General features: G+C 40.2%; 1 protein-coding gene across 2 annotated transcripts in view; it reads right to left on the bottom strand.

Annotated features, from left to right (window-relative positions):
- USP32 (ubiquitin specific peptidase 32) overlaps positions 1-24,512 on the bottom strand; it is a 306,890-nt gene that overhangs the window by 173,409 nt on the left and 108,969 nt on the right. For both annotated transcript variants that reach the window (XM_077482139.1, XM_077482141.1), the window contains exon 3: positions 3,857-3,962. In XM_077482139.1, coding sequence (XP_077338265.1) covers positions 3,857-3,962 — 106 coding nt within the window. The remainder of the gene's footprint in view (positions 1-3,856; positions 3,963-24,512) is intronic.

Raw genomic sequence — 24,512 nt, 5'->3', positions numbered from 1 at the left:
TATGCCTAAACTGCTGGTTCTCTGCGGCCTGGTTGGCGTATGAAGGATAACAAGCAGATATCTCTTTCTCTATTTGTATAAGAGTAGAGGGGAAAAAAAGCTCACTGGAGGAAAAATCAAGAATTAGCCTGGGTTGATATCAGGGAGCAATCAAGGTCTGCTGCAAGTGCTATGCGATCATCGGTTCACTTGTGAAAAACAACTTGTCAAAATCTAGAGGTTACGACATGCACATCCAGAGTGCTTCATGTTTGACACAGCAATTAGAGGTCAGAGTGAGGGAGCTTTCACCCCTGAACCTGTTCTGGGGTACCAAATGAAATAAATATGGAGTGGTTTTGGATTTCCTGTTTATTATATATCTGTATTATCTTGTGTATTCCTATAATTAGCTACTCTAGAAAAGCTATAATAAGGCTAATTGAGATGATATAATAATGTTAGCAATAGAAATAACCACAATGCTCAAGAAGCAAAGATCTCATTTATTTACAAAGAAAGTACAAAACCAACATAAAAACACTAAAATAATAATACAGAGCATAAAAATAAATAAAGCGCAGGGGTGATAAGATAGCGCAAGTCCTTCCTTTCAGGTTCTGTATGCTGGCTGGGCTCCAGGACAAAGAGGAAGAACTCTAGCTGGCCATTACCTCTTAAAAGCATTTTCAAACACAACCCACACAAAAACCCTCTGTCCACCTCTGCCCAATGAGACGCCATAAGAGGAATTCTTCTTAATCACCAGACAGTATGTTACCCCCCCAAAGATATTCTAGGAAGCATGCTGTGGTCTCCACTAGGAGACACTGTTATATCAAACTTCCCGACCCAGGTCAGCATTACAGCAACAATTGGCCTTTTGATGCAGGCCATGCAATTAGGCACTTTAATCTTCTCATGACCAGGTGGTCAGAAGCAAAGCTCAGATTTCCATACCCCACCGACAGGGGGTATGTGTGAATGCTTGAGATCATTCTAATTGGGTGACCTTTTAAAGGTCATCCTTATTGTTCTGAGCTGCAGCTTGTTGCTGGCAAATTTGGCTATCTATGGTGACCAAGTTCCCTGTGTGAGGGAGTGGAATACTGCTCCCTGGCTGTGAGGCCTGGCGTTTCTCATCATCTACCAGTGGTATGGTAGCTAACAAGTTCCTTGCTTGACTAGCTAGGCACATGGGTAGATTGAGAGGAGACCGATGTTCCTTGAAAACAAAATTTGGATAAACCTTGAATTAATTTGGACAGTTAGGACTGCCAAGAGTGAGACTACCTTGATGACCAGAACATTCATGGGAAATCACCCCGAGGGTTGGTTTATTAAGCTAAATTTCAAGTGTGAGTACTAACAGAGCTGAGAGGAGACATACTCTTGGTCTAGGTCTAGAAATAAGCCTAGGTATTCAATTGGAAACTATGTTTTGGGAGCCTGAAGGATCTGAAATTTGCTGTGGTCATTTTTGCAGATAGCTGGATGGATACGAAACCTTCAAGAACCATGTGACCTGTGTGCCCAGAGTTCATAGAAGGGCCTGAAGAAGCTCCAGAATCCTAATAAATACTCTGGGAACAGAGGATAGCACAATAACCGTGTGACAAAAAAGAAAAGTAATCGCCTGCTACTGCAAGCGACAGAATTTGCGGATTATGTGAATAACTGGAGGTTAACAAGCATTTCCCTTTTCCTCAGCGAGACATTCAGTAACTGCAGATTTCATGCAAAAGTAGTTGTTTAGTAGGAATTTTTGGTCCAAGATAAAACTTCATACCCCCCCTTCCAGCTTTGGTACCAGGAACAGGTTGGAATAAAATCTTTTAAACCTGTCATATAGAGGTAATAGAAAACAATTATTCCCTGGCTGAATGTCTTGCAATTCTGACTATGTTAAAGTAGGATAGAGAACAGTTTTGAGCCTTATGATGAACTTCTGAACCCTTGACTGAATCCACAGGTCTGGAACATCCGATTCAAAGGCAATGCAACAAATGTTTTACCACTCTTAAAAGTGAGGATGCTCCCTTACTGTGAAAAAGGCTTTGAAGAAGACTCGGTAGGTTTTGAGAGCCTATTCTTACCCTGAAAGGAAGGGCTGAACTTAGATCTAGAAGTTGAAAGTACAACTAAAACCAAAACATGGAGATGGATTAGAACACATGTCAGATTTTTAGTTGTGTCTGAACCCCCGTTAGGAGATTTACTTTATTTGTCCGTTTAGCATTATCACAAAAAAAAAAAAAAAATCCCAAATTTGTTGTTGTCCCTAGGGATTACCTTAATTTGCAGGGATTTCCTCTCTATTGCTGTTTATGCCATGGGTAAATCTCCCCAATGGGACACAGATGGCAAAAAAAAAAAGACAGGGGGTCAACCCTCCCTTACTTTTCTTACATAAGTTTTGCCTTTAGTTCCACTTGAATCCTGGACAGAACGCAGAAAGGAATCCTGAAGACATTTTTTTGGGGCGGGCATAATGAGAGTAGAGGTAGAGTGGATGAGGAAGGAGCCTAGTGTTTGAGCTTTTGGCTGTATTAAATTTGTTAGTGCTCTATGAAATTGTGACATAGGTGCAGAAAATTCTACTTTACCCAGATAATCCTCCTGCTGCATGTCAGAAATGTCGCTGGAATCAGATGCAGAGACCTGTGTTAAAATGGGGTCCTGCTCTGGTACAAGGGAAGGAGGATGAATCATGTGTGGCACTTCAGCAGAACAAATCTTCACCTGATTTTTTGCCATTGCTCCCTTCCACTTAGTCTCCATCAGAGCTACAGGGGAGGTGTGAATTTTAGCATCAAGTTTAAAAAACTTACACTGTAAGTGAATACATTTCAAACACATTCCTGGTTTCTTGAGAGTTTTTACAAATACAGTAAGTACCTACTATTTAGGGTACGCCTAATATAGTGCAAAGCAAGTAATAGGGGTAAATAACTCATACTTGTTGTGGGATATCAGTAAGGGTCAGAGGTACAGGGTGACCCTGACCTATAATCATGCCGGACATATATATAATTTTGGCTTTGACCATTATGCTGGGAACACCCTAAAGGAGTCTTTAGGACTTTAGGATCTGGGTTCCATAGCGATGGACCATGGCCCTGTACCTGTATAGCTCGCTAGAACTGACTACAACACATTTTACTTAGTGCCAAAGTGAGCCCCCATGCAGGATCCAGTGCCGGAAGCAACATCAAAGGTCTTACCCACGGCGTGCGGTCTGGGTACAGCTGCCAGGGTTTTACAGAGGTTGAATCAATGCACATGCAGTTCTATTATTTGTAGTATTAGAAGACTTAGTTGACTGAAGAATCCAAAGTTAAAATAATAAACTAGTTAAGCTAAAATTTCTCCACGAAGGTGAAGAGGACCATTACCTTAGGCCACTAGGAAAAAACTGAGGGCTCACGGAACAGGGCAGAGTTAAAGGGAGGGGGGGGGGCATGTTCTTAAAAGCTTGGCCAATGTCCAATCACCTGAAGGTATGAGCCTATAACCTAGGGTCTATGAACACTATGCCTGTGTCCTGTAATATACAATTAAGATATATAGTTTATGACCACACAATATTTTTCAAGTCTGCTTCGTGGTGGGAAAAAAATACATGCTTTTAATTCTGTAGAAAGGTAGGCATGAAAGCACAAGCTGGGTAAACAAGCTTTATATCATTTATAGATAATTTCAATGCAAGATAGCAGCTTATGATAAATTACTTTATGTATTCTATAATGCTGTTGATAAGAGATGAAATTACCCTTCTATACACATTGAAAGCTGATATAGGGAGTAAACAAACACTCTAGAGTCTAGATTGATACGGTTTCATTACAATCTTGTATGCTTATGATTGCATACTTACATTTAGCTTTCTCTTCATCTCGACCTCTGGTGAGAAGAACAAGGCCCACTATCAAGTTGTTGAAGTGTAACCCTTTTGAGGTTCCACCAAACGAGCAGTAGATGACCTAAGAGAATACAAACACAGTAATGAACAAATCAAGCCAATGCATTAAATAACAAAAAAATATTTATTACAACAAAATACTAAGGGAACCATTTCACCCAAATATTGTTTTCTAAATAAAATTCATGTGCAAAATTTGCAATTCCTAGGTAAACACGTAAATCTTGCCTGAAATTTTTTTTAAACAGGCCCCCCTAAATCATCTTTTTGCCGTTTCTATCATACTATCAAATCTTACATAATTATTTAGTCATCTTCCACAGCTTTACATTCATTTTTAAGTCTAAACTATGTAACCATCACATTGCCAAATCATAGTTATTTATGCTGTGATTTTTAGTGCAAAATGTGATGCTAAACAAAAGAATTCTGCATTACATGAAGAAAGCAGTGTATCGAAATTACACTTCTTCTTAAGCAAAGCTACAGATTAAATTTACATATACAATATTTATTTTTTACATTCGCTGTGCAGACCTACTTCTCCTTGAAACATATAATTAGAGGCCTGCATGGGCCTGTTTCTGTACTAGTACCTGCAACTGCTTTTGGAAATTATAATCCGACTCAACCCACAGAGTTTTTACCTGCAAACATTACCCAAAACTTAAAGTCATGTTATGAGAGAATGCGGAGTTACAATACAGCCATCACATTACATGCAACGTGACAGACAATTACTACAAGTTACATAAACCTTGCATTTCCCTCTCTCGAACATGACAATCATGTTATACAAAATACTGCCATAATAAATACAAAGATGCAAATTAGAAGAAACTGACATATTTGAAGACTAGGTGTTACATTATTTATCTATGACAGGTATTTACATGGTGCAAATGATTTACAAATTACATATAATATTAAGTAGAAATTAAAAAAGTTTCATGGTCATATAGCACGCAGGGCCTACATAATGACAGTATTGGACCCACTGCCGCTGTGTGCAGCCACCCATTGAGATGCACTAGAAGGAGGCACCTGTAGTGATTGTGTGCCAAGCATTGCGTTAAGCACCCATATGCACTCCGACATTTGCTCCAAATGCAGTCAGTGTGCAATACTCAAAAGTAATACACCTAAAAATGGCGTGCTGTATTGAAAAGCAAGAATGGAAAAAGCCATTGTGAACAGAGAATCGGCTTAAAAAATATATATTTATCTGCAAAGTGAAATATAATAGCCAAGTCCCAAAATAAAATAAATAAAAACCCTACCTATCCTAGGAGACTTCATTGACAGTTTTTCTCAGTTACTTTTCTTGTAAAACAAGCATCCGACTACAAAGGGAGGCTCTTAATTTAATAATTTTTGTGGATAGGCTTTAATAACAAACAGCTGGAACAGAAAAGTGAATACTTATATACTGTTTCTCATTCGCTTCATGAAGAACTTTTCACAAATAAAAAATAAATAAATAAAAAAAGCTTAAAAAAAATAAAAAGAGAGACAGAGAATTAATCCACTGCATGAAGCTAATAAAAGCTTTGGGTGCCATTAAAGTACAATGGAATAATCAAACTAAAGAATCTGCATGGTATGAAAAGGCAAATAAATGAAAGTTAATTTAAGGACATGGCAAAAGCATATAATTAGCAGATTACCTCTAGGCAGTATTCGCAGAACACTTATGCATTAGCAAGTGTATAGCATAGCTGTGTAATGTGATCAACTTAAAAGGAAAAACATAACTTCTGCTATATAAATTGAGAAAAAGCATAAAACGGTTACAAATTCCATGCTGAGGTTTAAAGTGTAAGTTCCCCTTCAGCAATATTTATCATATCTTCTAAATAGTACATACCAGGCCTCCTTGGGTTTTAAATGCTGCAACTTCTCCCATTACACATGCAGCTATGGGGGACCTCTCCACAAAAACCACTAGATCCTGGATCCCCTTCTGTCCTGCCATTGGTAGGACAAGATGGACATTACAATTGCTAGAGAGCTAGACATCACAAGATCAGAAGGAGAGAGTGCACTGTGCAGTTTGAACAGCTTGCAGTGGTCACCTTGGGCTCTGCTGGAGAAAGAAAGCATGCGCTACGCATGCCTGGAGTTTTAACAGCCCAGGGTGCTATTAGCGCGCAAACACAGATGTAATGCCCAGCCTGTCCTGCAAACTACAGAATGGAGGAGCATCAAGGGGCCAGGAAGAATGCGGTTATTATTCAGAAGAAATTGAATTGCATTTTTTTTTTTTTTTGCTGAAGGTGAACACACACTTTAAAGCTGAATGGCAGGCAGATACTGTAAAAATGAATACAGTTATGTATTTAAAAAAATATATTCCTGATTTTTTTTTTTATTATCTAGTATATAAAGCTAAAAGTAACCCCTCCTGTGCAGCAGAACTCTAGGGAGTAATCAAGTAGTAGTAGCAGTGCTTGAGGCCAAACTTGTGTCCTATTGTCACAAAGATCCTCCGCCTGTTACTTCTTTCAGCCTAGGTCAGTGATGGCAAACTACATTGCCCATGATGCTCAACTACACTGCAGAATGCAAGAGCATTATGGGAAATGTAGTTACAAAACATCTGAGGTGCCAAGGTTCGCCATCACTGGCCTTAGTTCACAATGGTCCGATTTGTCAAATCGCATGCCAAATCGGCAGCTTTTGCTGGCAATGGCACCCTCCAAATCGGACCGATTCCCAAAAGTAGTTCTTATACTACTTCTGACTATTTGGGGGGCTATTTGTATAGACATCTGTGCATGAACGTGCACAGATGTCTGTCAAATCGCCCCCAAATTCAGACTGCATTGCCGGGTTGAAGTCATTCAGCTGAACTCGCACAATTTCTATCCCGCAGCAATGCGAACCTAGGCTCACTGTCCAATCACAGGCTGAAGCCAGCCATAGATGGAGTGGTTTTCTTTTCTGTGATCACACTCAGTGCTGAAAGGGGGAATTCCTCCTATGAAGCTATTGTGTTCTCCCAGTGGGGAAACATGGGGAGCCATCCCTGCTGCGAAAACACACAGCGATTACTGCAGGGGGACCCCAAACCAGAATTGAAGAAAAAAAAAATGTGTGGGGGGTCCCCCAAATTCCATACCAGGCCCTTCAGGTCAAGTATGGATATTAAGGGGAACCCCGCACCAACATTTGAATAAATGGCCAACATTTGAAAAAATGGCGTGAGGTCCCCCCAAAAATCCATGCCAGACCCTTAACCAAACACGCAACCTGGCAGGCCACAGGAAAAGAGGGGGGGGGACGAGAGGGCACCCCCCCTTCTGAACCGTACCAGGCCACATGCCCTAAACATGGGGAGGGTGCTTTGGGGTAGCACCCCAAAGCACCTTGTCCCCATGTTGATGGGGAGAAGGGCCTCATCCCCACAACCCTTGCCCGGTGGTTGTGGGGGTTTGCGGGCGGGGGCTTATCAGAATCTGGAAGACCCCTTTAACAAGGGCACCCCCAGATCCCGACCCCCCTGTGTGAATTGGTAATGGGGTACAAATGTACCCCTACCAGTTCAGAAAAAAAAGTGTCAAAAATGTTAAAAAAGACAATAGCCGCTTTTTAAAAATTCCTTTACTAACCACTTAAGCCCCAGACCATTTGGTTGGCCAAAGACCAGACCACTTTTTGCAATTTGGCACTGTGTCGATTTAACTGACAATATGCGCGGTCGTGCGGCGTGGCTCCCAAACAAAATTAACGCCCTTTTTGTCCCACAAATAGAGCTTTCTTTTGGAGATATTTGAAATAAAAACCTCTGTGGTTTTTATTTTTTGCACTATAAACAAAAAATAGAGCGCCAATTTTGAAAAGAAACGCATTATTTTTAACTTAAAAAATATATTAAAAAAAAAATGTTTTTCTCTCAGTTTAGGCTGATATGTATTCTTCTACATATTATTGGTAACAAAAAACCCCCGCAATAAGCATATAATGATTGGTTTGCGCAAAAGTTATAGCGTCTAGAAAATAGGGGATAGATTTATGGCATTTTTATTATTTATTTATTTTTTTACTAGTAATGGTGGCGATCAGTGATTTTTATCGTGACTGCGACATTATGGCGGACACGTCGGACAATTTTGACACATTTTTGGGACCATTGGCATTAATACAAAGATTAGTGCGATTAAAAATTGCATTGGATTACTGTAAAAATGTCACTAGCAGTGAAGGGGTTAACACTAGAGGGCAGGGGAGGGGTTAATATGTATCCTATTTTGTTTTCTAACTGAAGGGGATGGGACTGTGCAGGGAAACTAACAGATCACTGTCCATATTCTGTATGGACAGACGATCTGTCAGTTCCCTGCTCAGAGAACCGGAAACTGTTTACACACACAGCTGGCGATTCTCCATGTGCCCCGAGCGATCACGAGAGCCTGGCGGCGATCGAGACCACCAGGCACTCGCATCAGCTAGGGGAGCCAGCGGGGTGCGCGCAAGCGCCCCACAGTGGTCGTTTATGCTACCGATGTAACATAATGGCGATTCGTGCAGCCGAGCCATTTTCTTCTGTTCTTCCTCCGGTCTTCTCATCCAGCATCTTCCCCAGGCTGCTTATTCCCCGCTTCATCGTCCGGACTAGTTGCCTCAATGGGAGTCTCCCGCTGTGTAACGCTTCTATTCTTTGTGACAGCTCTTATATAATGGAGGGGCCAACTGGTGACCCCGCCCCCTCTGACACACGACATTCCTATGGCTTTTCTTGTGGTGTCTGGGGGGCGGGGGTACATAAATGGGTGGCCTGGCCCCCTCTGACGCTGTGGGAAAGCCATAGGGAAGCCCCCGTGCATCAGAGGGGGGCGGGGTCACAGAGTGGATTGTTTTTCAGGGGTGGCACCCTCTGAAAAGCAATCCACAGCAGACAAGACAGCTCCTATATACATTTCAACTATGCATTTAGTCAGAGTTTCACTTTAATGTTATTTTTAAGTTTGACTTTATAGTTATCTTTCTTTTGCAGTCTGCAAATATTGTAATTTTATAAAACTGTCAAATAATTAAAATGTGGCTTCCTGGCAATATAGCAACCTGGAGGCATTCTATACACTGTTGGTATACAGAAAGCCCTTAGAAAGTGTTTAAGTGCTTCTTTTCTCGCTGCGCGCACAAACATACAAATCAAATTTCAAGCACCTCCTGCTGGGATAGGAGTTTCAATGTCAGCAAGATACTCTCGAAGGCTTATGCTTGCCTAAAGGGATGCAGACACTGCAGCTTTTCTCATTACAACACTGAGATTGCACTAGAGGACGATTTTTAAAGATCCTTCAGTTGAGAAATCATTCTGAGAAGGCACAGTGTGAAACTGCAATTTCTTCAAAACAGAGAAAGAATCTTTAAATTAATTTCTTAAAATCCTTGCAAAGTATATCATTTACCTAGAAGAGTTTGCTTTTCTCAACACAATGGAAGTTACACAAAAAAAAAAAATTATCTGGAAGCGAACGCATTCCAATGGAATGCACAGACAACTATGGATGTGAGAGCATATGAGGAATTTTTCCAGCTCAGATTTTACATTTTTGAATAAAACATTCTCCCCAACTGATAAATTCTGTATTTGAAGATGCAAGCACCATTCTTGAGGGAAGGCAATTTCTCTGATGAAGATACATGAACAGAGTTTGCTACTGCAGAAAAAGAGGTTTAATCTCACATACAAAGGGTTCTTTACAGTAAGAGCAGTTCCTCAAAAAGGATCTTAAGCCTTGTACACAAGAATATAGGATAAAAAATTGTTTATTTTTTTTTCCCGCATGTTAATCTCATATCGAAAATGAAGAGGTTACTAAAGTTACAAAAATTCTTGTACGACAGAATACAACTTCGGGAAGTGAGGTAATGTGTTTTATTGTATTGTAATGTACTCTGATTTTTTTTTTCAGATGACACTTTCACACTGGGGTGCTTTTCAAATATTTTAGCACTAAAAAAAAGGGGCCTGAAAATCACCTCTCAAGCCACCCCAGTGTGAAAGCCCGAGTGCTTTCACACTGGGGCGATGTGCTTGCAGGACGGGAAAAAATAAGTCCTGCAAGGGCGGTGGGATGGTGCCGCTCCTGCACCAGCCCTGCCCATGTGATTCAGCAGCACTGTAACACAGTGTTATTAACCCTTTCTTCAGGCCACTAGCGGTGGTTAAGAGCGCCTGCTGGTGGTAGAAAAGTGCAGCTACCCCGTTTCCCCAAAAATAAGACCTATCCCCAAAAATAAGACCTAGCGTGATTGTCAGTGATGACTGCAATATAAGCCCTGCCCCCCAAAGAAGCCTTACCCGGTTTCCCCAAAAATAAGCCCTACCCTGAAAATAAGACCTACAAAGGACTTTAACTAGGGCTTATTTGGGGGGCAGGGCTTATATTGCAGCCATCACCGACATTCACGCTAGGTCTTATTTTCAAGGAAACAGGGTATAACAGCAGTAAAGCTCCGCTAAAACTAGCGGCACTTTACCGCTAACACCTGCACTGCCCCAGTGTGAATGGGGTCAAAAGGAATATCGTACAGTCTGGTATCGTACAAGAAACATTTTTGTGTTTGTCCCTTCAGATGAACTGACATGATCGGCTCCACAGTTGTGTACTAAATGATCAGATTATCCTACTAATGCTCTGAAAGCGGTATTTCTCATCCGATTTTCTCATTGTGTGTAATAAACATTAGATTCTCCAACTATGTAATGTATAGACTCCCTGTGCTTTGTTCGCCATCTAAATTTACGACAATGCTGCATTATAATTTCTTGCCTTCTCCACCAATCAGACTGGAAATTGGTCTACTCCTACTGATTGTAAAACTGTTACGAGACAATAAATGTTTCACACTGGTTATGGTGCTTTCCTGAAGGTTTATTATTTTTGTTTGTCTAGTGTCCTGATGTAAAACACAGTCACTCTGCGTGAATCCTTGGCATAGTATAACAAAAGTACTGCCTACGGGCAAATCAAAGAAACGATTTTGCTGAATCTTTACCACTGTGAAACCCCTACTGTGTTAAGAAAGAATGTAACACCAAACAAAAAAAAATCTGATATTATTCAATACTATTATTTATCAGTTATTTTACACACGATCAAGAAAATGCTACAAAAGCACCAAATATGTATTGCATAAAAAAAATTAAAAAAATAAAAATAAAATGAATATTAAGCTATGGAGTTTGAATGTGGCAGTGCAGATGGGGCCAGGATTACTAGTCCACTATGACCTAAGAAGGCCATGGAGTGAGACGATGGGGTTGATTTACTAAAGGCAAATGGGCTGTTCACTTTGCAAGGGAATTTTCTTTTACCTTAAAGAGGCGTAATGTTTGAATCTTATGCCCCGTACACACAAGTGGAATCTCCATCGGAAAAAACTTGGATGTTTTTTTCCAACGGAATTCCGCTCACGCTTGGCTTGCATACACACGGTCACACAAAAGTTCTCTGAACTTTCCACCGGTGACGTACAACACTACGACGAGCCGAGAAAATGATGTTCAATGCTTCCGACCATGCGTCCAATTGTTTCCGAGCATGCGTAGGAATTTTGAGTGTCGGAATTGCTACAGACGATCGGAATTTCCGATCAGAACTTTTTCCGTCGGGAAAAATAGAGAACCTGCTCTCAATCTTTAAATCTTAATTCCGCCAGCAAAAGTCCGATGGAGCATACACACGGTCGGAAATTTCTGACCAAAAGCCCACATCCGAGTCCGACTTTTGCTGGCAGAATTTCTGATCGTGTGTATGTGGAGCACTAGATCTACTTTTAGTGCAAAGTAGAAAATCTCTTTAAAACTGAACTCCAGGCAAACATAAAAAATAAATAAAAAACAAAAGGCGCAAAGGATTCATATTTCTGTCCATTCAGTTGAGAGAGATTTAAACAGCTCAACCACACGGAATAGCCTTGTCTGGCAGGAGAGGAGACATTTTCTTTTGATAGTGATATGTAACATTTAGGCCCAGTTCACACCAGAATGTGGTGCAAGAAGCCTGCCTTCCGTGCACATTTATCCATACCGCGTTTAAAATGCACTTCAGTTGCGATCTACAACAGGTGTCAATTAATGATACCCCAGGCGCAGTGTTTGCCTGCACTGGATCACATGGTACAGAAGTACCATGCGATCCGATTACAGTGAGTTTCTAACAGTAATGGTGCAGTTCGATTTCAATCCATTGTCTCCTCCTACAATGACTCTAGCACTAAAACACAAATCATTGGCTCCTTGGGCTGCTCCTACCTTCCCTGAGCTCTGCTGTACAGCAAATGCAAGAGCCTGATACCAAGTCACAATCAAACACTAACACTGTTCGTATTTAAAGTGTACTGCAAGTCCAACTTTAAACACTTTTCAGAAAAAGGTCCCTAATGCAGCCCAACACCCCCAATATATTAAAATGATATGCTTAGTTCCCCAAATACCCGACTTCAGCTGATCACACTATTGTCCTACAAAGTCTGCCTTGCAGGTCGCAGGATGCAGTGGCCACAGAAATCAACAAACAAAGACTCCTAGCTTACCTCCCCTGCTCACGCATGCACAATCCACTTTCTCTTGCAGCTCAGAATTTTTGCAAGAATAAAAAAAAAAAAAAAAAGCACACTGCACATTGGCAGGTGGAGACATAGGACAGGACTGCTCATATGTGGATTTTTAAGGCAGCAAATCCAGTGCTGGGTGCGGCCTGTCATCTGCAGCATGGATTGTGGCAGTCAATGGTGCCAGGGGCTGAAGAAGCGGCCATTTGTTTTGGAAACGGAGCACAGAACTGACATTAAGGTTTCCTTTTAAAGAGTATTGATGAATACGCTGCCCGACGTTCAGCTTAAAGAGATATTAAACCCAAAACCAAAAATGTATTATACTGCAGCTTACCAGTCCATTATATGTGGTAGGTGCAACAGGGTAGTGTACATGTATTCACAGATTTAAATACACTAACAAATTAAAACCAAACTTCAGCATACACTATATAAAATATATAGAGCGCATATATATATATATATATATATATATATATATATATATATATATATATACATATACACACACACACACACACACATACATATATATATATACACACACACACATATATATTTTATATATACACACAAACACACATATTATATATTATATATATATATATATATATATTATATATATATATATATATATATATATATATATATATATATATATATATATATATATACAAATAAAACCTGATTATTTTAATCACCCCTGCCAGTGTTAAATGGTTTGGTTCATCCACATAAACTGATACATTCTGCCAGAGAGCTTGTGCTTTAGAAAAACAACAGAATAGCTAGCTGGATCAGATAAAAATAGAAGAAAGAAAGGCGAAAAAAAGGAATATGAATACAGAAACCACATCTAAGATCTGGTGAGCTGCAATATAATAAATGTTTGCATTTGGGTTTATTACCACTTTAAGAATTTGAGGTGACAAAAAGGCAAAATCTTTTTCTTTTCTTTTTTGGATAGAGTGGAGGTGGATTAGAACATCTGTCAGTTTTTATTGCTTTCTCTCCCCCCCCCTTAAGTAGATTCACATTATTTGTCCTGTTTACCATCATCATTGAAAGTGAAAGTAAGAAAATCCCAGAAAATACAGTGTAAATCTGCCAATTCCCTTAATGAGGAAGTAAACCCTAATGGGTTTTACTTCCTTTTTTGTTCCATGCAAAGTAAAAGCATAATGTACATTTAAGCATTGCATACTAGCTCATAATGTGACACCTGCAAATGAAGCACATGCTGTCCCCGCTGGAGGCCGCATCCATGCCCGCCCCTCCTCTTTCCGGGCCCGTGAACTCCGGCTCTGTGACTGGTCGGAGACACGTGACATCACTCCCGTGCAGAAGCCACCAGTCACAACACTCGCTCGTGAAGAAACGGCGCATGTTTAGGAGATATTTACTGTATCTATAGTTAAGCTTTATTATAAGCTTACCTAAAGGTACAACTTGAAAATGGAGGTTTACAACACCTTTAATTTGCAGGGATTTCCTCTGACTTCCTGTTTGGCTATGGGACAGGAAGTGAAAGGAAATTTCTGCAATGGCACACAGATGGTGAAAAAAAATCTGACAGGGGTTATAACCCTTATCTTCACTATCCAAAATGAAAAAAAAATGCATTTGGTTCTACTTTAATTGCATTATAAACAAGTCAATTTGGCTTGGCCAGCTATCGAGTCAAAAAGAATCAATGTAGCAATGTATATATATTTTGTAACAAAGTGAAAGTTTAAATATTCGGGCCAATTTTACCATCTGTCCTGGTTTCAACTCAAATTATTCACAAGACATAAAACCGGAGGGGTTGAATCATCTATGTTATAAATCCCCCCAAAAAAAGAAAGAAGGTTTGCTGGCTTAAATATCCACTATATGGTAATACAAGTCTCATTAATTATATGAATATAAGAACAGCCCAGACAAATTACAATAGAGGTTTTCCTGCATCAATTTGTAGAAGGTCATAAGGAAGGTTACACATTTGGGAACCCACTAAATTTAGTCTTTGAGTATGTCAGCTAAGTAACTGAGAAAGAAAAGAAAAATAAAGACAAATAAAAAAAATAAGAATAATCCAGCATTAGTGGACACAAATATGCCAATTTATATAATGCAGCACTTGCTTTTTTATTATCTACCCAGGTGCATACACGTTCAGTTCAAGTTTAAAGGAGTTTTACAGGCATAAGGTTTTTTTTATCTTAATGCATTAGCTGTTCCAGACACTCCTCCCGATTGGCTGAGACACAGCAACGGCACCATTGGCTGTCAATCAAAATCAATCAGCCAATCAGGGGAGAGAGGGGGACGGGGCTGAGTTGGACTCTGTCTGAATGGATACACAGAGCTCTGGCTGGGCTGCCCCCCTGTAGCAAGCTGCTGGCTAAGGGGGCACGCACCAGAGGAGGGGCAAGAAGAGCAGAAGAGGGACCCGAGAAGAGGAGGATCTGGGCTGCTCTGTGCAAAACCAACTGCACAAAGGAGGCAAGTATATATATATTTTTTTTTAATAACAAAAAAAGGCCTTTCCAATCACTTCAACTGCTTCCCAACCAGCGGAAGTTTGGCTCCCCTGGGCAAGGTACTAGTACTACCAGGTATTAGTCATGTAGACGTGTTTCACACATCTTACCTGTGCGTAATCATTACCAGGCACCAACGAATGCTCCACAGAGACAGAATGGAGGGTCTGTCGATGTAAATAGACCGTTCTCCGTTAAGTCAGGGGTGAGGATACTGATCAGTTGTTCCTAATGCTTAGGAACAACAATCGGTCTCCTTCCCCAGGCAGTCCCATCCCCCCACAGTTAGAAACACTCTCTTGGAGACACATTAAACCCTGTGTTCGCCCCTTAGTGTTAACCCCTTCCCTGTCAATGACATTTATACAGTAATCTGTGGCTATGTTTAGTTCTGACCGCTATATAAATGTCAATGGTCCCAAAAAAAAGTTTCAAAAGTGTCCAATCTGTCCCCCGCAATGTCACAGTCCTGATAAAAAAATCGCAGCTCACTGCCATTACTAGTAAAAAAATAAATTAATAATAAAAATGCCATAAACATATTCCCTATTTTGTAGACACTAATGCGCAAATTAATCAATATACACTCATTGTGATTTTTTTTTTTTTTTTTTACCAAAAATATGTAGAAGAATGCATATGGGCCCAAACTGATGAAGAAATGTGTTTTGTTTTTTATTTGGGGGATATTTATTATAGCAAAAATAAAATAAAAAATTGTTACTCTGTTTATAGCGCAAAAAATAAAAATACAATCACAGGTGCTCAAATACCACCAAAAGAAAGAGTTATTTGCGTGGGAAAAAAGGATGTAAAATTGTCAGATAAAGCAACAAAGTGCCGTATCGCCAAAAATTGCCTGGTCATTAAGGGGCCGAATCTTCCGGAGCTTAAGTGGTTAATCACAAATTAAATGTTAAAGTGATTGTAAAGTCTTGTTTAAAAAAAAAAACATGTAATACTTACCACCTCTGCAGTTTGTTTTGCACAGAGCAGCCCAGATCCTCCTCTTATTGGATCCCTCTTTGCTGCTCCTGGCCCCTTCCTCCTATCGAGTGCCCCTACAGTGAGCAGCTTCCTATGGGGGCGCCCAAGCCGAGTCACAGCTCTATGTCCATTCAAATATGGAGCCCTGCCCCCTCTCTCCCCTGATTGGTTGAATGACCAATTGACAACTGCCGGAGCTAATGGTGGCGCTGCTGTGTCTCAGCCAATCAGGGGGCGTGTCCCAGATGACTTAGACATTTGTGGACATTGCTGGAGAGAGATGGGGCTTAGGTAAGTAATTGGGGGGGGGCTGCTACACACAGAAGGTTTATCTTACTGCATTCTAAAATCCTTCTGCCTTTACGACTCTTAAATTTATATTTAAAAATTAGAAAGACAATAAAATGTCAAGGTTCTTTATACAAAGCAGTAAAAATGATATGAACCCTTTAAATTACCTAATATGAAACCTAAGGTCTCAAGTAAAAGCTAGGAACAGAAAAACTACACAAATTTACATTACACCATAATTTAACACAAATTGGGCTGCAGATATGACAATGTTGCCGCAGATGTAATCTACATACAAATATGCTTTGGATGTTATATTACCAAAGTATTTGTTTTCTGCCTGCAGCAAAGAATAAATATGCTTTTAGTATAATCTATATTGATGTACTTCTCACATTGCAAAAGCCAGTATTGCTTTTTGAGATTTCTAGCATTTATAATACCAAGCAAAATAATTCAGACGAGAAAATAAAATAGAAATAAATAAATGAGTGCAAACACAAGCATAACTTTCCTTAACAAGTTCATTAAAATATTAGTCTCCTTAAATTATTATTTTTTCCGTGATTTTTCAGCACATAAATACATTTTTAAATAAACTCACATCATCCAGAAACTGTATATGGAATATAATTTCACTAAAACACTACCAATGCATAATAAGGCAAACTATGACAAAAAATGGCCTCTTTGATTTTTTTATTGCCTTCTCACCCTCGCATTCCTGTACAATATTAGCTACCCAAAATTCATAAGAATAGTGATTCGCCCCCTGGTCGTCCGATCGTGTCGGGGCGGGACTAGATTTTTGTCCCGACGGCACGATTGTTCGATAAAATTTTATCCCCTCTTGTCAGGCAAACCAAATCATATGTTAGACATACACAGGATTTTCGCTCTAAAATCAGACAAATAGTGTCATGCCAGGGCAATGAGATCCTTGTGACTTGGGATGTGACCAGCCTATACATATCCATTCCACACCAGGATGGGATTGATGCAGTGGTGGGCATGGTCAGAAATAGCAATATGTATTTTGAGGCTCAGGTTACACTATTTGAAAAATTGCTGAATGTTTTGATGTCTAATAACTATTTTTTATTCAAGGATCAGTTTTACATTCAGCAGAACAGCGTTTCGATGGGCTCTAATGTTGCCCCGCCATATGCATGTTCATATATGAATGAATTTGAAAATAAATATATATTCAATAATTAACTTTTTCTTCGTCACTGAGATACCTGGTGGCGGAACATAGACGATATTTTTGCTATATGGCGGGGCAGCATTGAATCTCTCATATGCTTTGATGAAATGTTAAATGCATGTTCTCCGGATATCCAATTTAATATCAATATCGGTGGCAACTCTGTTCCGTTTTTGGATACCCGGATCTATATTGAACATGATTGGATTGAGTCTGACCTTTATGTTAAACCCACTGATAAGAACCAGCTCTTACTAAACAATAGTCATCATCCTCCTCATGTTTTCAAACCGCAAAGTTTTGAAAGATGTAGTGACAGGTGGTAATCGTTACCATATGAAGAGTAAACCAAGGCTTCCCTTTAGTTTTCAATTTAACAGCTATAGTGGGAAGATTCTCATTCTTCTAATTACATTGATTGGTGATTTGGGTGGGATAATTTTGTGTTATTCCCTTTATTCCATTGATCTGTGTATCTATATGATAGCTTTATAGTGATATGTTACACAATGCCAGAGAAAGCCTGAGGAACGTCTTCGCTCGTAACTGTACAGTGGCTGTTGCTGTTGTTATGCTTGATACAAGATATTGAAGAAAAAGGAAATTATTGCACCGGAACAGTTGTCCTGTCTTTTTCCTGAATGATTATTGGTGGATGATTGGAAGTTCTATTCTGAACACCCAAACAGATCAACAGGAGAGTAACCTTCCCAAGGTTTGATTATATATATATATATATATATATATATACACATACATACATACATACATACATACATACATACATATATATACATATACACACACACACACATACATACACACACACTAAATTATGTGCTCAATACTATATACAAAAATACTTTTGTTTATACATAAAACCACATGCTTCCATACGAAACATCAAGCCAATATAAAAAGTGCAAAAAAAAAAAAAATGTGTACCTGTCAGGTCACCTAGAGCCCAGGTGACAGATGCACACCGTAGGGCTTAGGAGTGCACCGCAAGGTTGTGGACCCTACGGCTGACTGCTGCGGACAGGGGTCAAGGTGATAGGAAGGCAGGGCCGCCAGAACACCAAGATGGATCCCACCGGGGTTAGAGCGTAAGATTCCCTGGGGCGCGGAGTCTAAGAGCCAGCAGGTGTTCACCAGAGCCTCAAGTGGTGAGGATGGACTTGGCTGCAACTGGCTCCAGGTCGCGACCCCCAGGGTCCCCCAGCTCACACCCACAGTAGGCAACAGTCGCATAGGGATGGTGAGGGACAAAGCCAAGGTCGGGGCCACAAGCAGACAAGGGGACACGCCAAAAGGTCAGGATCACAGGCAAACAGGGATAGTCAAGGACACGCCAAAGTCGGTAACGGAAAACAGTAGAAGAGCACACGGCAGGTAACAGGAAGCTAACACACAAAGGTTGATCAGCAGGATTGGCTTGCAGTGCACAGGTTAATATAGAGTTGTCTGATAGGAGCTAGGGTGGAGCCATGCCAGAGGATGGATTATAAAAAGCAGTCAGGTGAGGGTCGGCTGGTCTCTAGAAATGAACACATGGAGACAGGTAAGCAGACGAACTCTATTGCATAATCATGACAGTACCAAATAAAGTGCCTTACGCAAGAAAAAGTGTCTTATGCCCCGTACACAGGAGCGGAATTCCAGTTGGAAAAATCTTGGATGGTTTTTCCGACGGAATTCCACTCAAGCTTGGCTTGCATACACATGGTCACACAAAAGTTCTCTGAACATCCGACCGTCAAGACGATCGGAATTTCCAATCAGAATTTTTTCCGTTGGAAAAATAGAGAACCTGCTCTCCACCAGCAAAAGTCAGATGGAGAATACACAGGGTCGGAATTTCCGACCAAAAGCTCACATTTTTGCTGGCTGAATTTCTGCGCGTATATACGGGGCATTAGTGTTCCATGTGCTTTACAACCACTGTTGTACTTTCCACTTTAAGCCTTCAATCACAGTGTGCAAGCTTCACCTTCACAAACCTTACCAGATATATAGACCCACTGCTGTTTAGGGTCAAAACACGCTTATGATCACGGGAGGGTTGTCTACTTCTTCAGCTCGCCTATTTAACAGCGCCACATCAATCTTCTTGATGTCGGGCTCCCTAAAGGCCCATACACACGATCAGACTTTTTGACAACAAACATGCAAATTAGCTGTTTTGGAGCAACATCCGACCGTGTGTACGCTCCATCGGACAAACTTTTTTGGTTTTCATCGGACTTTTGTTGGCTGTGCGAACGGACAAACTTTCTGGCAACAAAAGTCTGATGGAGCAAAGTCTGATCGTGTGTACAGAAAACCATAGGACTTTTGTACAAAGTACAAACAGGCACGCTCAGAACCAATGCAAAAGATCAGACAACAATACAGAAGATGACCAAAGGTGGCGGTAAAGAGCAGAGAAACCACGTGATTTGGTGAAAGTTGGCTGAAAAAATCCTGCTGTGTGTATGTAATACAAGTTCAGGGCCGACGCCCTTTGTACAAAAATCCAAGGGAAAGTTTGTACAAAGTCCTATCGTGTGTATGAGGCTTAAGGCTTTCCACCACTATTCTTTACTCATCATCCAGACCAGTCCGCTAATCACCATAGCTCCCCTTATTTTATTCTCACATGCCTATTTTTATTTATTTTTAAGCCTGGTATACATTAGAGCTGCACTACTCTGGCTAAAATGAGAAACACTATTTTTTTTGCTTAGAATAAAGATCATGATTCTCATGGCACAACATCCTCTTTTACATTATACAAAAAAAATTGTGCTAACTTTACTGTTTAGTTTTTTGATTAATTGAAAGTGTATTTTTTCCCCAAAAATTGCGTTTGAAAGACTGCTGCACAAATACAGTGTGACATAACATATTACAACAACCGCCATTTTATTCTCTAGGGTCTATAATTAATATATATATATATATATATATATATATATATATATATATATATATATATATATATGTTTGGGGGTTCTAAGTAATTTTCTAGCAAAAAATAATTTTAATACGGATTTTACCTTGCAACAAGTGTCAGGAAAAGGTTTAGTCTTTAAGTGGTTAAACTGCCCTCATTTACAGACCAAAGTTTATTCCTTTGATCTAAAAGAACCAAATGATACATTATTCATAGTTATCTCCCAGCGCTGAGCACGGTTGACAAGAATGGCCCTGCAGTTGTTATGAATGAATGGTGGAAATGGTGGATTAAGATCATGGGGGGGGGTTGAATCCAGATTGCAAATTTTTAACAATTAATTGTGCAGCTTTAGTACACACACAGACAGCGGGTTGCATGACAAAAATAACTGACCGCTGTACTAACCATCTAACATTAGTACAGCGATCACCCCTCCGCTGAGCTGTTGTATTCTGACAGCCATTGGCTGAGAGTGCCAAATCGTCCGACCAAAGCTGGCAGTTTTGTTTTGTTTTTTTTACCAAAAAAAAAAAAAGGTCCCCTGACACTCGGCCCATGTGTACCCAGAACAGAACAATTAGCCTTTATTCTATGGCGATCTCAGTAGTTTAACAAACGACAACTGGTTAGGACTCCATACACCAAAATGCTGTGTTGTCAGCCCACTGCATACTTATTTTTTTTGCCTTGACTTACACTTTAAAAGTAGGTCTATACTCCAAAATAAAGTCCCCGTAATTAAGGAGGCATTGTTCACACTGCGGGACAAGTGCTTGTGTGCATTTGCATGCTTGCAAAATTGTGGCATGCAGTAGTCCGGGAATAATTCCTATTATGAAGCTGTATGTTCCTCCATTACCTCGTTTTCTTATGCAATCTCTCTGTAACTTACTGGAAGTAACACTAAGTAGAGTCCTTTTGTTAACTCCTACACATGCTAAAGAATAATTTGAAATAGACAAAGCTCCCAAAAATAAAAAAGGTCAACTAGTCTATCAGGTATTCCTGATAACAACCAGGTTTCTTCATTTTGACAAAGGCTTAAATTGATTCAATGGAGGGGCATACAAATAGAAATGAGCTTTTATCAAACAAAAAAAAAAAAGGCATATTCAACAAGGCTGAGTAAAGAGCAAAAAGCTGAAGTGCAAAGTTCAATCGCTTGCATCTTTGCTGAAATCAACGCACTTTGCCTTAGTGAATAAACCAGTTGGTCTATGCTTCATTGTCAAAACCTACCTGACCGAAGAAAGATTTGCAATATTTTATCTGCAAGGGAAAATGAATAGCTTTCAAAGTAAAGCACAAAAATATAGGGGCCAAAATAATCTTTCTACTACATAAAAACTAGCCAAAACATGTCCAATAATCGAACCAGGTAGAATTCTGTAGTCAGGAGAATTCATAGTGAATAAATCAATTACTTACTAATCTTAAGATAATAGTGTGATCATTGAAAGGTTTACGAATACAGAGAATTGTTAATTGCCATAATTTGCATAAATCATATACAGTATATCTCACAACACGATTTTCTTAAAAAAAAAAAAAACAGTGGGATGATATACAGTGGCATATATACATCTCACAAAAGTGAGTACACCCCTCACGTTTTTGTAAATATTTTATTATATCTTTTCATGTTACAACACTGAAGAAATTAGACTTTGCTACAATGTAAAGTAGTGAGGGTACAGCTTGTAGAACAGTGTAAATTTGCTGTCCCCTCAAAATAACTCAACACACAGCCATTAATGTCTAAACCGCTGGCAACAAAAGTGAATACACCCCTAATGGAAAATGTCCAAATTGGGCCCAAAGTGTCAATATTTTGTGTGGCCACCATTATTTTCCAGCACTGCCTTAACCCTCTTGGGCATGGAGTTCACCAGAGCTTCACAGGTTGCCACTGGAGTCCTCTTCCATCCCTCCATGACAACATCACGGAACTGGTGGATGTTAGAGACCTTGCGCTCCTCTACCTTCCGTTTAAGGATGCCCCACAGACGCTCAAAAGGGTTTAGGTCTGGAGACATCCTTGGCCAGGCAGTGGTGGTCTTGGAGGTATGTTTGGGGTCATTATGTTGGTATACTGCCCTGCGGCCCAGTCTCCGAAAGGACATGTTGGCATTCATGGTTCCTTCAATGAACTGTAGCTCCCCAGTACCGGCAGGACTCATGCAGCCCCAGACTATGACAATCCCGCCACCATGCTTGACTGTAGGCAAGACACACTTGTCTTTGTACTCCTCACCTGGTTGCTGCCACACACACTTGACACCATCTGACTCAAATACGTTTATCTTGGTCTCATCAGACAACAGGACAGCAATCCATGTCCTTAGTCTGCTTCAAACTGCAGGCTTTCTTGTGCATCATCTTTAGAAGAGGCTTCCTTCTGGGACGACAGCTATGCAGACCAATTTGATGCCTATGGTCTGAGCACTGACAAGCTGACCCTCCCCTCAACCTTTGGATATGACGCTGAGCATGTGCACTCAACTTCTTTGGTCAACCATGGTGAGGCCTGTTCTGAGTGGAACCTGTCCTGTTAAACCTGAGTATGGTCTTGGGCACCGCGCTGCAGCTCAGTTTCAGGGTCTTGGCAATCTTCTTATAGCCTAGGCCATCTTTATGTAGAGCAACAATTCTTTTTTTCAGATCCTCAGAGAGTTCTTTGCCATGTGGTGCCATGTTGAACTTCCAGTGACCAAATTTAACACACCTGCTCCCCATTCACACCTGAGACCTTGTAACCCTAACGGGTCACATGACACCAGGGAGGGGAAATGGCTAATTGGGCCCTGTTTGGACATTTTTACTAAGGGATGTACTCACTTTTGTTGCCAGCGGTTTAGACATTAAATCGGCTTTATACCCGCTGTCACTTTTTTTTCTTTTTTTAATACCCCTTAAGGCAAAAGGCATAATGAGCTAGTATGCACCGCATACAAGCTCATTATGAAATACTTACCTTAGAACGCTGTGTCGGTATCTCCCCTGGTCCACGCGGAGGTAGCCGACATGTTACCTCGGCGTGTCTTCCGGCTATCGCGGCTCCAGCACTATGAGTGGCTGGAGCATGCGCGGGAGACTTCTTTCCGGCAAGGTCCGTTGTCTGCCGGGCTTTCAGCCGAGAATCCCCTGTGCGCGTGCGCATGCGCCGCTGCAGACAGCGGCTCATTGCAGGGGGAAGATCTCCTAAACTATACAGGTCTAGGAGATTTTTTTTTTTTTTACCTACAGGTAAGCCTTTTTATAGGCTTACCTGTAGGTAAAAGTTAACATTTTGACTATACAACCGCTTTAATGGCTGTGTGTTGAATTATTTTGAGGGGACATCAAAATTACACTGTTATACAAGCTGTACATTCATTACATTACTTTGTAGCAAAGTGTCATTTCTTCAGTGTTGTCACATGAAAAGATATAATAAATGATTTACAAAAATGTGAGGGGTGTACTCACTTTTGTGAGATAATGTATATCATGCCACTGTATTTTTGTTTTGTTTTTGTTTTTTAGAAAATCGTGTTGTGTGGTCACGCGATCTTTCCCTGTTCTTTGGCATCAGCAGGAAAAGATCTTTTGGAGGGGCTTCTATGAGTGTTATGCAGGCCATACACAGTCAAATTTCGAACAAATTTTCTTTTCAAAATCAGAAAATTAGTTTTTTTTGTGATCCGATGATGCCACCATTGATTTTTGAAATTCGGCCGACCAAGCCTTCAATTTCACCTCATGTTGCTACAGAAAAGAATTTTCTTGGCTGGGAATCTTCTTTTCTCTCCGTAAATTTTCTTTTCTTATTACTTTTCTCGCACGATTCTCCCATCATTGATTAGAGAATCGTTCGTTTTTCTAAAAAATTTCCAACATGTCTGATTCCTCGAATTTTATTTGCGCACGAAAATCGGCTGTTGCTGCAGCCCACTAATGGTGTGAAATTCATACGAAAATTCTTAGATATGATTTTCGAAAGAAAATACTTTTGAAATTCAAACCGTGTATGGCCGGCATTAGTCTGTGTCTGGCCAGCCTTGATTAGCGCAATGCAAGTCACATGACATGACTTAAAAAAACTGTTTCAGAAGA

Source organism: Lithobates pipiens, unplaced genomic scaffold, assembly GCF_037356315.1.
Source record: "Lithobates pipiens isolate NorthernLeopardFrog02 unplaced genomic scaffold, aLitPip1_a1.2 Scaffold_16, whole genome shotgun sequence".
In the NCBI taxonomy this organism is placed as follows: domain Eukaryota; kingdom Metazoa; phylum Chordata; class Amphibia; order Anura; family Ranidae; genus Lithobates; species Lithobates pipiens.
The sequence above is the reverse complement of the archived record's forward strand: the minus strand, read 5'-3'. Positions and strand labels throughout refer to the sequence as shown.